General features: G+C 45.4%; 1 protein-coding gene across 5 annotated transcripts in view; it reads left to right on the plus strand.

The window, feature by feature from the left end:
- Positions 1 to 2,244: 2,244 nt before the first annotated feature.
- Positions 2,245 to 14,960, plus strand: part of RAVER2 (ribonucleoprotein, PTB binding 2) — a 28,316-nt gene continuing 15,600 nt past the window's right edge. For 4 of the 5 annotated variants that reach the window (XM_088060722.1, XM_088060725.1, XM_088060723.1 and 1 more), the window contains exons 1-3: positions 3,064 to 3,171; positions 11,520 to 11,586; positions 12,525 to 12,994. In XM_088060722.1, coding sequence (XP_087916848.1) covers positions 3,067 to 3,171; positions 11,520 to 11,586; positions 12,525 to 12,994 — 642 coding nt within the window. In that variant the 5' untranslated portion in view covers positions 3,064 to 3,066. Of the gene's footprint in view, positions 2,401 to 3,063; positions 3,172 to 11,519; positions 11,587 to 12,524; positions 12,995 to 14,960 lie in introns of those variants that run through there. The other variant, XM_014250594.2, reaches the window with a different exon arrangement.

A 14,960-nucleotide genomic window follows, 5' to 3' on the forward strand; every position in this document is an offset into this window, starting at 1 on the left:
GAATTCCTTCATTAGCATCACTAAATTTTATGATGTTTGAGCAGATCCATAATTTCTGCTGTAACAGCTTGATCTGGTGATAATTTTTGAGGAGATACTACATTTTTCAGTCTTCCTAGGAGAAAAGCATTCCTTTTTCATGATCCCAGAATTATTTACATCCCATAATTGATGAACCCTTCACACCTCTCATTTCCAATTATTTTATTTATTAAAAATAATGCAAATATTGAAAAAGGAGGAGCATTACCTGTCTGAGAAAAAAATAGGGAAAGGGAGCCCTTGAACAGAAACTTGTCAGCTGTCAGTTTTGAAATAATAAACCAAAACTCCCTTTGATTACTGGAGTTTTAAAATTCATTTTAGAAGTAATGAAAGGCCGAGATACTTTGCGTTCTTTACTTGTTTTGGTTTGGGCTAAAGCAATATCTAAAATAATTTATTTAGTGGAGTTTTTTAATCTGTAACTGATAATTAAAGTGGCACCTTGAACCTGGTCAAGAATTATCCATCAGAATTAGATTTTCTTGATAAGAATAGTTACATACACCAAATTTAACTCCAAGAGTTCTTCCAGTTTCCTTTTTGAGACTCTTTATGTTTCAGGTCTGGATTCTTTATTGTCTGTTATTTGTGGTTGGTCTCGTGTCTAAAAATGGCTACAAATATTTAAATTATTCTTCACTCATTTATAGCAATGCTGACAACATTAAGAGCTAAATTTACTGTGTTGTAAATGACATTGCAAGGAACTATGCTAGAGGAAAAATGGATTTTCCAAGAGAACAACCTATTTTATTTTTTTAAAGTATGTGCTGACTGAGTGAAATGTTTTCATGGACAGAGACTTCATGGAAGGGGAAATTTATTTTATAGAGATTCCGTGAAATATTGTCCTTCTGTTGTGATGTTGGACTCCTTTTTATGGCAGGTCATAGCCCTGTGCCTGTCCCCCGTGTCACCAGAACAGCATCCAGGTGCTGTTTTCCCCATTTTCATGGATTTTAATTAGTTTGCCACATTCCTGCTGAGGAATAAAAATGGGACAAGACCACTCTGGGCCATTTTACCTGCTGATCTCCAGAGGAGTTCTTGGCTTCACTTGGGATTATAGGATGATCTCAGAGGTCTTTTCCAGCCTAATGGATTCTGTGGGATCTGCTTTATTTTGTTGCTGTTTTGTATTTCAGTCTCTCCAGGTGGATCTGGATCCCAGGAAGGTGGCACTGATGGGGATCTGGGGAATGATTTCTGCTGGGTGAGGGACAGTGCCCTGGTCTTGGCTTCCATCAGCATGGATCCTGGGGCAATCCCCCTCACAAGAGAACCCAAACTCTTCTCCAGAGCACTCAAATCCTTCCCAAAAATCTGTCTGGAGATGCATTTCTGTGGGGATGAAGTGAGGAGAAGGGCCTGAGGATGCTGGTGGACAAAGAGCTGTCCCCAAGCCAGCAGAGTCCTGGGGGACAAGAGGCCAGTGGGATCTTCGGGCACAGCATTCCCAGCCGCTCAGGGAGGGATCCTGCCCCTGTGCCCAGCCCTGGAGGCACCTCTGGAGTGTGTGTCCAGCTCTGGATCCTCAGCACAGCAGGGACAGGAGCTCCTGAGCTGAGGAAGGGCCTGGAGCATCTCCGTGCCCAGGAGAGGCTGAGGGAGCTGGGGCTGCTCAGCCTGGAGAGGAGCCCCAGCTGAGAGGGGCCCTCAGCCCTGGCTGTCCCTCTGTCCCTGGGTGTCCCTGGCTGTCCCTGGGTGCAGGAGGAGCAGAGCAGGGCCCAGGCTCTGCTCCGGGGCCCAGCAATGACACCAGAGGAACGGGATTGATCTCAGCAATTCCCCCTGTACAGGAAGCAGAACTTCTTCACTGTACGGGTGATAGATTGTCCAGAAGGGCTCTGGAGTCTCCTCACTGGGGATATTCCAGACCCGTCTGGACACAATCCTGTGCCATGTGCTCTGGGATGTCCCTGCCTGAGCAGGGCGCTTGGACCCGTTCTGTGAAATTGCCGCTGCGTTCCCGTTCATCCCGCACACCCCCTGGAGCTCCGTTACGGGCAGCGCCGAGCCCGCCCCGAGCCTGCTCCGCTTCCCCGTGTCCCTGCGGGGCTCCGCGGGCCTGCTGCGGTGAGGGGCCGTGAGGGGCCGTGAGGGGCCGGGCCCCGGGCTCCCTCAGGCTCCCCCCGGGCGGGGCAGGGCGGGCGCGGCCCCAGCGCCGCGCTCCCCCCGCGCTTCCCGGCGCGCTGCAAGATGGCGGCGGGAGCCGAGCGCGGCGCGGCGGGGGCGGGGGGGCCGCCGCCGCTGAGCGCCGAGGAGGTGGCGAGGCGGCTGGCGAGCACCCGCCGCGAGCTGGGCAACCGCCGCAAGATCCTGCTGCGGAACCTGCCGGCCGAGAGCAGCAGCCAGGTACGGCCGCCAGCGCTGCCCGCAGCCGCCCGGCGGCGTGGCGCGCTCCCGCCCGCGCCTCAGGCGGGGGCCGGCAGCGGGGAGGGAGGCGCGGGGCAGCCCCGGGTCCCCCGGGGGGTTCGGCGGCCGCGGGGCGCTGCCTTCCCCCGGCGCTGCCCCGCTCGGTGCCGGCCTTGGGGGGCGGCTTTGTTACCTGCGGAGAGCGGTTCCGGCTCGCCCGTCTGCGCCCTCAGCGGCCGCCACGGCGGGATGGCCGGGCACCACTTCCCGGGGAACGCCGGGGTCGCGGCCCGGGGCGTGAGGGAGCGAGGCGGGTCTCGGTCTGGGGTGAGCGGGTAACGGGAGCACCGGCGGAGAGGCGGCACCTGTGTGCCTACAGGTAAGGCACTGCAGCACGGCCGCTTTCGGTGAGAAATGTGGGCGAAAAAGCTTCCAGACTGGCTTTTTTTTTTTTTTTTTTAATTTTTTTTTTTATTGTGAGGTGAGCCAGACGTTGAGAGGGAAAGCGGTTTTCCGCAGTCTGACGGTGGTTTAGGAAAATTCTGCTCGAATTGCTGCTGTTGGTAGGAGATGATCGCTGAACTCTTCAACCGAGTAGTGCTGTGAGTCAGATGCTGAGGTGATTTAGCTGCACAGTCACTTCACCAGCTCCAAACACACAACTTGATGCACGAGGATGAAAAAAACAAAACAGAAACTGCGGCTTTTGTTCTGCTCTGCTCCTCGTCTGCCTCCCCCTCTCTCAAGCACAGGTGGTTTCACTACCTGCGGGTAAGAGCAGCACGTGCAGACTCTCAATTTCTGCATAACTCCGGCAGAAAAAGGGGACTATTCATTTTGGAGAGGCTCTGTGAGCTCTCGCAGTAATCCGAGCCGCGGCACCCAGCTGGCTGCTGCACTTCTGGCTGTTTTGTTCTGGCGTCCGCCGTGCCTCTCGGTGTGTCTGGCCCTGCTCTAGCACGTTAAAAGTTTCGAGATGACAGCTTTGTTAGGCTGCTTTTTAGGCACCTCTGTTTATAGCAGCTGGTGAGCTGATCAATAGCAAACTCACAGCTTGGTGAGGGTTGCTAATCTTCATGAAGTGGCAGTGTTGACAGAGGGGGCTTTGCTGGTGTGTCACCAGATGCTCGCTGTGGATGGCCAGGACAGGAGCACTCTCTGACACTCCAGTTGTGTCCCACTGCAGGTCTTTTATCAGTTCCCATGTGGGAATTTACCTCCATGGAGACTTTCAAGTTTGGCGTTGCTTGCTCACCCAGAGTGTGCTACAGGGAGATGCCAACATTAAGGTCAAGTCTGGCAGCCACGGAGTTTTCTGGAAGTTTGGCTTTCTATTTTGATGGCTTAAAAACAGCACTTAGATGCCTTTTTCTCCTATATGTTGGGTTCTAATGTTGCCCTGAGCACCATGTACAGATCCTAAAATGCGCTTTACAGACTGTTATTTTAATTTTTAATATTGATGAGCTACTGGTGGTGGTAACAAAGGCAAAAGAATTGTGCTGCAGAGAGGAAGTTTCTGTCCTGGAGCAGTTTTGGACAGAAGTATGTTTGTGGCCAGGCATGTGGAGTTTACCTGTGTATTTGGCTGTCGTATACTTCCAAAATTACTATGAAATTTAACGTTTCTTCTTGCCAGTTAACAATACCCATGGTAAACACAGGTTTGTCTTCTGTTTTCTCCTTGAAGTAATTGGTGAGCCAAGTAAAATCAGATAAACTGTTTCTGACCTGGCCAGTCTTATTCACTGTCATGAGGGAGATGAACATCCCTGAAATGCAGCCAAGTCTCCCAGAATAGGTTTTCATAAATGTAACTATTCATCTCTGAGCGTTGGGGTGTTGGCTTTGCTGCCATTTGTTGTTAAGTGAAGAGTGAGGCCAAGATTTACCAAAATAGTTTTGAAGTGAAAAATTACTGTTCTGCTGATAGAGAGATTGGTGGAGATACTCAGCTTTGTCAGAAAAGTAGGAAAAAACTTCATTTTTTTAATATGAAGTTACATAACGAATATAATTCCTCTGCCAGTTGTAGCTACATATTAACTTTATTATTGTACTTGTAATCTTCAATTACCTCTGGAGCCCCACCTGTGTTAAACTAAATTAAAAACATAAATTACTCTTGAGGCCACAGAAGAAATGTCCCTTGGCCATGAGGTTTCTGAAGCAGAAGCAGGTTTGCAGTCTTAGAAACCAAACAGAGCTCAACCTACAAATAGATGCCTTCAGGATCAGTGTTTCTTCAGGCAGTTCTCTCACTGCAGCCATGGAGAAAGGATTTTTTTTTTGTGGCAGATCCACGGTAAACAGTTGACGTCTTCACTGTTTGTGACGACAGAGTCTCCATTTGCTGTTCAGTTGGCAAGTGGGTCGATGTTGAACTCTAGAGTTGCCAGGTGGTTCCCCAAATTCATCCTCATGGGATTCCTCTAGCACAATATCAAATGTGTGTTGTGATAATGACCTAGAAATGACTACAGGCTGTTGCTGACCTCTGTAAATCATCAGATCTTTGATTTCTGTAGCGGTGATGGTGCCTTAAAGGCAGAATTCAGTAGTGAGGCTGGAGCAGCATCACGAGAGGCTTCCCTGTTTCTCCCTGGAGCTTCACTGGGATGAGCTTGGAGCAGTGATCCACTCTGCTCCAATTCCAGTTCTGCTTGCCAGAGTGGGAAAGTGTCCTGGGCTAGAGCAGTCATTCTATGGCTTCCTGAGGGCAGGGCAGAGATGTGGGATGTTCTGCAGTAAGATGGTCCCCTTGGTGGGAGTCCTGTTGAAGAACAGCAGCTAGTGAGTCTGTTCTCGTTAGCAGTAATAGCCTTTGATGTGGTGGTGTGGTCACACTGATGTTTGCAGGAGGAGTCTTTGCCAAGAGACTTAAAAGTGAGCCTGCTTGTAGTGATTGATTCCTTTTATCATGATCAGTGCTTGGCAGTGGGTCAGGGATCTCTTGGATTGCCTTGTTGTGTGTGCATCTCCCTGAGCCACCATCCCTGATCCACCATCCCTGAGCCACCATCCCTGATCCAACATCCATTCCAGCAGCAAGGGACATGGTCCTGTGGGATGTTGTAAGAACAAAAATTGCAACCAGAAGGTCCTTGAAACAATCTCAAAACTGTTCCCAGTGGAGGAGGAACTGAGCAGAGGGAGGGAAGGAAATACCACCTTTCTCTCTCCTTTTCTGCTAAACAGATGCCAAGAACTTCAGGATGAGCAGAATGGAAGTGAAGTTGTACCTCACTAAACAGGAGGTTTTATTTTGAGTTTGCATTGGTTTTACCCCAGCCAGCAAATAAACACCACACAGCCATTTTTTCACTTCTTCACTGCTCTGGTGTTGAAGAGAATCCCAAGTAAAACTTGGGAGTTAAGAACAGTTTAATTATTGAAGCAAAACAAAGCATATCTAAAATTAATATAATACTAATATTAATTGTATTAAGAAGGAGTTAAAGCCAAGAGAAACAAGTGGTTCCCAGTAGAGTTGCTCAGCAGCCACTGACTGATAAACTGCTCCCAGTTTATGTAGTGGGCATGACATTCTGTGGTGTGGAGCATCCCTTAGGCTGTCCTGGCTCTGCTCCTCCTGGCATTCCATGCACCTGTGCATGGCAGCTGCAAAGTCCTTGGCTCAGAGGAGTCTCGGCAACAACTGAAACATCCCCGTGTTAGCAACATTATTCTCATCCTAAAGTCAAAACACAGCACTGAACCAGGAAGAACAAAATTTGTTCTGTCCCATGCCAAACCAGGAAAATGGTTTTTACCATTTACAGTTTTTCTCTAAGTACCCCATTGGATTAGAAGAATTGATTTTAGTTTTCCCCAATTTGTTTTGTTTTTTTCACTGTGAGTGGCTCCTTATTTATGGCTGAGGAACTTCCCTAGGGGCAGTGGCTCATCACCATCAGCAGACTGATATGGGATACCAGTTCCTGTCCCATGGATTTCCTGCTGGGAAGATTAGACCTGGGGTTATTTATCTTTTTTTGCTCATCATTACTGAGATTTGTAGCCAGATCTCCAGTGTTCTGTGCCAAGATCAGCTGCCCAGTAAGAGCTGTTGGCTCTTTGCAGATAGAAGATTCTGTGGAAGATACACTTTCTCCCAACCATTTTTGGATGGATTATCCCTGAATGCCACAATGTCACAGTTCTACAAAATAAACCTGGTGGAGGGGACGCTTTACTTTAATGTAGGACATGCATCAAAGTAGGGCTGGTTAATTATTTTAACACCCCGTGGTTCTCCTGGGGTGGGACAGAATCCAGACAATGAAACACTGAGCTGTTGATACAAACCTGGTACAGTCCACCTGGGATAAGGAATTATTTGGTATTTTGGAACCTGATGGACCCATTCAGTTTTTTTTCCTCTGCTGTCTGTTCCTGATCAAAAGCCAAATCACTCCTTAGCATGGTGCTGTTTCTGGTGGGGCTGTGGCATTTTTTTTTCCCTTTCTCCCTGGATTAGCCATAATTTTTCCTTGTTTGATGGAAAGCCTCTAATGAGGTGTGATGATTTGAGGAAGTGCTCTCTCCAAGCTGTTGGATGCCAGACCTTTAAGTAGAAGGGCCTTTGTGTTTTCATGACTCCTCTGTCACACTGCCTGAACATGAAAGGCACATTGTGGACAGGGAACAGCTCTCATGCCTTTAAGATGGACATTTTAAAATTTTCTTTATTACTTTTCTTTTGCTTTGAGCTCTTGCTCTCTCAAATTACCTCTTTCTATGTCTTCTCCCTCTTTAATTCAGCTCTCACACTACCCAGTATACCCAGGATGATGGAATTAATTTCCAGTCCCATAAAGGTCCTCTTACTAACACTCCCAAAAGTCTCTGGAAGATCAGAGGAAATTCATTCCACGGAGAAATTGTTGTTTTCCTGTCTTCACATTTTCTTACATTACTTCACTAAAGATCTTTGAGAGCTCTGATCTTACACAAGTGAGAATCAATTCCCAAACACAAAGGTTTGCCCTAAAAGGAGTTTTTGGCCTGAAGTGACAGGCTTGAATCCATTTCAGATTTCCTAGTTTGGGGCTGTGGAAATGAAGAGGGAATGAGCTGAGCAGGAGCTTTGGGAAACACCTCAGTGCTCGCTGTTCTGGGCAGGTCAACATCTGCCACATCTCACACCTGATCCTCCAGCTCTGCTCCTCTGAGAACTTTAACTTGGAAACTGGGAAGGAGGAGGTGTGGTGAGCCCAGTCTGCCCAAAATGTTACTTCTTTGGGACATTTATCCAGCAATTAATGAAATTTTGAGGCCCTCCTACATCTGATTAGAAGATGGTTAAAATTGCACTTGGCATCAGTCCTTTTGTATTTTTATTAACCCTCTTGTTGGTGCTGAGTGTTGCACTTGCTCTTCAACAGAGCTCTGGGTTTTCCCCTTAATAACATATTATTTAAACTGTGTCAATGTTCTCTTGTTTACTACTTATTGTTTGTTTAATATCTGCAGTGACATCCATGTGTCATGTCATGAACTCAAATAATTCAGCAGTCAAAAATCGGAATCAAATGAACACCCCATTATACAATTTTGTAAATGTAAAGCTTTTTTTTTTTTTCCTGAGACGTTCTCTTTTTCCTGTCCTGCCTGCACAAATGGAACAAAGCCTTTTTCAGCTGTGAGATGATTTAAAACTTCTTGGTTAGCCAAGTAACTACTTTAAACTTAATTGATTCACATTTCAAGAATATTCATGTGAAGTTCAGGCCTTCAGCTGCTCTATGAGAGCCGAGTTATAGACCAGGCTTGGAGAATGTTTATATTGGAGACTTCCCTAAAGCTCACTGCAGAAATCTGGCCAGGCACCCTTAGAATTGTTAAATATCTGCTGCCAGAATAGCACAATTATTACATTTAATATCAAATCTAGTTTTACATCTAGAGAGAGAGCAGTGCTTGGGTTTGGTGTGCTGTAGGTTTTATATACATTATTATATATATTTTATGTATTCCAGGTGAGTAATGAGAACTTCTTGGATGTTTTCTTCCTTGCACTGTGGGAGTCAGGGTAGGAAAAGCTGCTTTTATCAGAAATCAAACACTGAGCTTTACTAATTTGATAAATGTGCCTGTGAATGAGTTCCTTTCTCATTTGTGTTTAAAACAATGCAGGTACTAAACACAAAGATCCTCTCTAAAGAATTCTTTCTGTCTCAGAGGTACAAGTCTCAAATTGATAATAAATGCTGAAAACTCAGTTTGCCAGTTTTTCTACCCAAGAGAAGACAGAGCAAGAACTGAAGTATTTCAAGACCATATTTACAGTAGTAAATAATACACTTTTTTAAAGGTTAAAGAGTGATTTATCTTAAGCTCCCCCTATTATATTTGACTTTGCTTTTTCTACTAATTTTCATGTATGACCGATTATTTACTAGTTAAAATTTTAATTTGTACTGGTGCTGAGATAATCTGCTTTTAAAGCTTTAAAGGGCTGTAGGGTAGCTACACTTTATTGGTTGTATTTCTGTTCCAGGAGCACAAAATCCTGGAATAATTTGGGTTGGAAGGGACCAGACAGAACTACTTAATATTTTTATTGTCAAAATCCACTTTATCCAGTGCGTGACACTCGAGCCTTCAGCGTGTTGGTAAATATTGCTGTTGTTTATAGGATGTTTAATAGGATGTAGTGAAGATTACTATGGGAGTTTTCAGTCAGTTTTTGTAGATTAACAGATTAATTGATTTATTAAAGAGGAAAAAGCCCTTTAGGAGGAGCAGTTTTGTCACTGGCACGTTCAGGTTGTTGGAGCGTGGAGAAGGCAGTGGCACAGGGGCTGGCAGCCACTACTCAGGTGTGGTACCGCTCCGAGTTTACTCCTGCTTTACTACAGCTCGGAGTTGAGGGCAGTGCTCGGGGTTTGCTCCGGGCTGGGGGTGCAGGAGCTCCCCGGGGCGGGGCCGGCGCTGTTTGTTTCCGCTGTTCTCAGGGAAACATCCCTCTGCTTACATTCCTCACGAGTTAACAGCAGAGGATCTACCTGACTCGGCTGACCCCCTTCTCCTCCAGAGCAAGCATTCCCTCCTGGCCCTGTCCTGGAGAGCTGCTTGGAGCACGGGGAGCAGAGCTGAGTCCTTGCCCTGAGCTGTGGGGAGCAAAGCTGGGGACATCACGATGGGAGCACTGTTCCTTCTTTCCAAGGAGATCCGAGTGCTGGGAGATGTTGGAGGTGAAGTTTAGAGAAATGCCTGGCTTAGCAAATCTCAGTGTAACACACAGATATTTACAGCTGTTTGGTTGAAAGGAGTACACATTTTCCTAGAGTTGGCAGGGTGTGTTTTATCTTTGTAAATCCTCACCAGCGGTGCTATGTGAGAAATGGTTTCACAGAAACTCAGCACAACCCCAGTTCCACAGGTGAAGGTCTCAGCCCTGCCAAGAGCCCATGAGAGCACAAGAACCAGAACCTTCCTGGAAGAACCCTTTGCACAAACCTGGCAGTGTTTGCAGCCACCTGTGGAAATTGGTGTTCAAATCTTTACCAAATTTCTCTGCTTAAATCAGGCTTCGTTGTAAATCTCCCTTATAGTCTCATCATTTTTTATATGAGATCTCATAATTATCTCCCAAAGAGGTGTTCAGCAGGGGCTGTTTTTCCTCTCAAAGTTTCAGGCAGTTACTGGGAAATCATGTGGAATCATCTGATACACAGATGACTTTCAAAAGAGTGTTCAGAGCTGTTTGAAATCCTATTTCCTGCTACCTAATCATCATATAAAACTTTCAGTGTTGCTCTTGTAAAATAATACCGGGAATCAAAAGGGCAAACATGTCCCTCTTCTTCTGAGAGGGACAGAAACCACTTTTTGGAGTCTTCAGTGGCCCAGCACAACTGAGCTGCCAAAACTGTACAGAAAATGTCTTTTCAGTCTCTCATGTCTGAGAAAGAGCCACCTAATTCTTGTTTGAAAGATGCCCACACTTAAATCTCCTACCTGGCTTGAATTTTGGGGATATCTTGCATATCAGAAACCCCATCTTTATCACACCTTATTCGAGGATGGGTGATGGCTGGAGAAATGCTGCCATATTTTATTAATGCAGTATTTGACAGCTGTTAAATAGTGAAACTAGAGATTGGTGCTCTCTTGACTAAAAGGTGTGCACCTGATACCCCTCACAGAGAACCCAATTAACCTTTAGGCTTCATATATTGAATTTCCAAACTGGCAGCTACACTCAGCTTCTGCAAATCATCTGCAATTAAACTTTCAGAAGAAGCTGGTTGATTATTTTGCTTGCAGAAATCATCTTGCACTCTTGTATATGGGATTTATCCAGCTAAAATAATGTAAATATCCAGGTTATTTCTCCTGGTTTTCCCTTGGGGTGGTGAATGTTCATCTCTGCTTTCTCATCACTGAACTGACAATAATTTGTGGGGTTTTTGGAGCATGTGCACCTTGGTTTTTTGGGAATAGCTGTAGGAAACTCCTCTTAGACTTGCTCTTAACCACCCCTCGTCTCTTCCCATTAATTAGTGGGAGCAAACAGCACTCTTGGGATTGATTCTCTGTTGAGCAGCTGTACAGTAATTGATAGAGGATACTTTCCAGGGGGTACCTGGCCACAATTATCTGCTGGGTGAAAGAATATCCATTAGTAAGAGTGAAAATCTATTAAAGTGAACTTGAGCAGGAGACTAAAGCAACTGGTGGGTTTTGGGGCAGCATTGTGCCCTCGGTAAATTTGGTGATGTGATGCTGCCAGTGTTCCTTGTCTGTGTGGTATTTTAGCTATGCCAGTTGCACTTCAGAGAAATGGAGAGGGTTTTGCTATTTAATGAGCTGTGATGTTATTTGTTTTTATCAAAAGACAGTTACAGGACGCCCTTTTGTGTTTATGTGACCCCAGAGAATGAAAAGTAAATTAATCAAATTCAGCGAGCCAGTTTTATATGTGAGATAAAAACATTGCTGCAGCAGTGTAACCAACTCTTTAAAAACAAATATTTGATAGTGTTTCTATGGTGAAATTTTCTGTTTGTTGGGAAAGTTTTTGGGTTTTGTTTGAAATGAAGATGAATTTATCCACTTGCTTGGTTTGGTGACTTATTTATGTGATGTTGCTTGTACTTTTTCCCTTGCAGGAAATCCACGACTTGTTTAAAGATTATGAAATCAAGTATTGTTATGTGGACAGGAATAAAAGAACAGGTGAGAACTTAAAACTTTGACATATTTCAAATCTTTGAGGAACACTGTGCTGTGTATGAGGTCATGGACTGTCACAGCTTGTCTGGTGTCCCCCAGTGCCTTTTTTGTCACCTTCTTCTGAAGCCAGTGGAAACTGGAAACTTTCTGGTGTTGCTCAGAAGTTTTTTGGTGCCCTCTGGTCTCTCTCAGGATTGTTCCTCAGCGAGTGTCCCTCTGGGACAAAGCTGACCTCAGCTGGCTCAATTCCTTTGGAAAACTGGTCCTGAGGCCTCTCTTGGGATAAACCACACGTGCCTGAGAGGGAAACCTGCCCAGCTTTGGATGCATTCGTAGTTTGCTCACAAAAGGAAACACTTTTGCCCTATGAGGGTCACCCAGCACTGTTGGAGGTTGTGGAATCTCCATCCCTTCGGATCCTGGGAACCCATCTGGGTGACCCTGCTTGAGGAGCAGGTTGGACAAGAGGCCCTTAGGAGGTTCCTGCCACCCTCATCCTGTTTGGGATTGTGTGAAATGCTTTATGGACTGAAAACCCCCAAAAAAGATCTGTTAACCCCAAAGTGAGAACTTGTGGATGTTGTCATCAAAAAGATTCCGTAGAATCTGTGATGTGTTGACTTCAATGGAATATTTAATTTAGTAAATAATAGTCTGCTAACAGAATATTTAATTTTGTTCCCCAGATACAAAATCTGGTTGGGTTCCAAGCAGTGAAGCTGTGTGCATCACCACATAGTCACTTTTTGAGTTAATTGCTCATGATGTTCAATTGATAATCCCAGATTTTAGACACGATATATAATATACATAATAGATACATTTACCTACTGTGTCTCTGAGGCAAATCTGCAGCTCTCAGCTGTGGTTTCAGGGGGAGGGAGAGGTGTGGCTGCAGATCAGCTGGGGTAGGTGATGTCCCCACTCGTGCTCTTTTGCAGCATTTGTCACCCTGTTGAACGGGGAGCAGGCCCAGAGCGCCATCAGGAAATTCCACCAGCATTCCCTGCGTGGCAAGGAGATCTCCGTGCAGCTCCAGCCGACGGATGCTCTGCTGTGCATCACCAACCTGCCCCTTTCCCTCAGGATAGAGGAGTTTGAGGAGCTGGTGCGTGCCTATGGCAACGTGGAGAGGTGTTTCCTGGTCTACAGTGAGCTCACCGGCCATTCCAAGGGCTACGGATTCGTGGAATACATGAAGAAGGACTCTGCTGCCAAGGCCAGGCTGGAACTCCTGGGCAAGCAGCTGGAGGAGAGCACTCTGTTTGCACAGTGGATGGATGTGAACCAGCTGACCACAAACCTCATTCACTCCAAGTGCCTTTGTGTGGATAAATTACAAAAAGACTGCGCTGATTCGAAAGAGCTGATCCAGGCTTTCTCCCTCAAGTACAAACCTGTGTTCTGCCAGGTATGTTGGGTTTCTGTCTTAGGGAAAACCAAGGTTAGGACTGCAGTATTGCCTCACTTCGCTCTTGCTGTCTTCCGCTTCTATTTTTCCTATTTATTTTTACTTTCCTATCAGTTTTCCTATCAACTGTTGTGCATCTGCACAGTGATGGGAGTGGTGATGCTGAACTGCTCTGGGTGTGAAGTGCCTGATCTCTGTTGCCTGGGAATTCTGCAGGACACCACTCCAGTGAAACACCAGCAAAATGTCCGGAAGACATCCCCTTATGTCATTTACTGAAAATAATTTGGTTTTTGAGAGCTTTGAAAGTAAACATTGCTGAAGGTTTTATTGCTCAAAGAAAGCCAGGGTGTATGAATAACCACAAGTGCAATGGTTCAGATGATGCAAAATACATCATATAATTAATATATTAATATTTAACGTTTTTTTCTCTAACTGAGGAAGATGCAGGCTTGGCTCCTTGGGTATTGCCAGGGATAGAAGTGACACATCTTTTGGAAAGCTGGGAAGCAGAGAAGAGGTGGATCCTCGCCTTGGTAGTTCAAATGTTTCCTTCTCATCCTTGTGAGAGGAGGCCACAAACAGATGTGGCACAGATAGATCATCATAAACAGGCAGTAGAAGGAAATCTTTCCTCATAGTCACTCAGATTCCAGTTACAGGGTTGTTTTTTGTTGTTTTTTTTCCCCTTAAGTCTCTGTGGAGGCTGCTCAGGGATCAGCCCCGGGGATGAGCGCTCAGAGATTCCCAGCATGCGGAGCAGAAGGTCCAGCAGGATCTGCAGCCTGACCACCTGCAGACCCTCACACCCTCCCTGGGGCTCTTTGCCAGCCCCAGCAATTTGTAGGTGGCCAGAGTAAATCCTTAAACTTGCTTGATCCAAATACACCAGGAGATGAATTGATTGGAATGAACTCTTCCCAGAAGATGCCCCTTCCTGGCTGTTTTGATCTCCAGCCTGGGAATGTGTCTGGCTTCAGCCTTACCTCACTGATGCCTCAATTAAGGAGCTTTTGCTCCCCATTATTTTCTTCCTGTAAGTAGGTATTAAATGCTGTACTCAAGTCTCCTGCTCAATCTTTGTTTAATTAGCTCAACAGATTGATCCTTTTAAGTCTTTTCCTTCGGGGTTTTTTTTTTTCCAGCTGTCAAATAATCCGGGGGCTGTTATCCACTCCCCCAACAATTTTTCACCATCCTTGAAAAATTCTGAGCTTCAAAGAATAACAGACTTCTTGGGGAAAGGTGGGTTTCACTGACAGAGCTCTGCTGTGCAGTTAGAGGCACTCAGAAATTGACTTTTTACCTTTTAAAATGATGATAAATCTTGGGTCATACTTGGTGTGGGTGAGGAGAGTGTGTGCATTAGGTCATTAAATATTCCTGTTCCTATAAAATACAGGAGGGTGGAGGTAGGAAAACAAATAGTTCAGATTTGAAAAAGGGAAGAAAATGGGTGCTAATTAATTATGGGTTCGTGAGTGAGACTACCTGAAAATTGAGGACAAGGAAAGAAGGAGGAGGAAAACCCAAGAAAAGGCAGAAAAAGCAAAGAGGGGAGATGTGATGGGGTGGGTAGAGACAGAAAAACTGGGAGATGAGAGGGTAACAGAAAACTCAATGTGGGGGGAATTTCTATAGGGAATGATTGAGATAATTTTTTTTTTTCTGGAAAACTTGAATGTAGCTCTTGTGGTGCTGCCATGGCTTAGTTCTGCTGGGAGCTCATGCAGTATTTCATCAAGTAAACACAATCCTTTGCCCAAAATTCTTACCTGAGCTCATGAAATAAACTCTGGGTTATTTAATCTTATTCCAAAGTTACCATTTTTTTAAAAATAATTTTTATTTCTTCTCTGTAGACAACAGGAATGTTCTGTCAGGAGGAGCTGAAGCTAAACACTTACACATGGATATTAGGAAAAATGTGTTTTGTCCTTTGTTTCAACAAAATAGACCAGAA

The sequence above is a fragment of the Pseudopodoces humilis genome, chromosome 10, assembly GCF_049639895.1.
Source record: "Pseudopodoces humilis isolate 2021_Gansu_Grassland_sample_001 chromosome 10, ASM4963989v1, whole genome shotgun sequence".
Lineage (NCBI taxonomy): Eukaryota > Metazoa > Chordata > Aves > Passeriformes > Paridae > Pseudopodoces > Pseudopodoces humilis.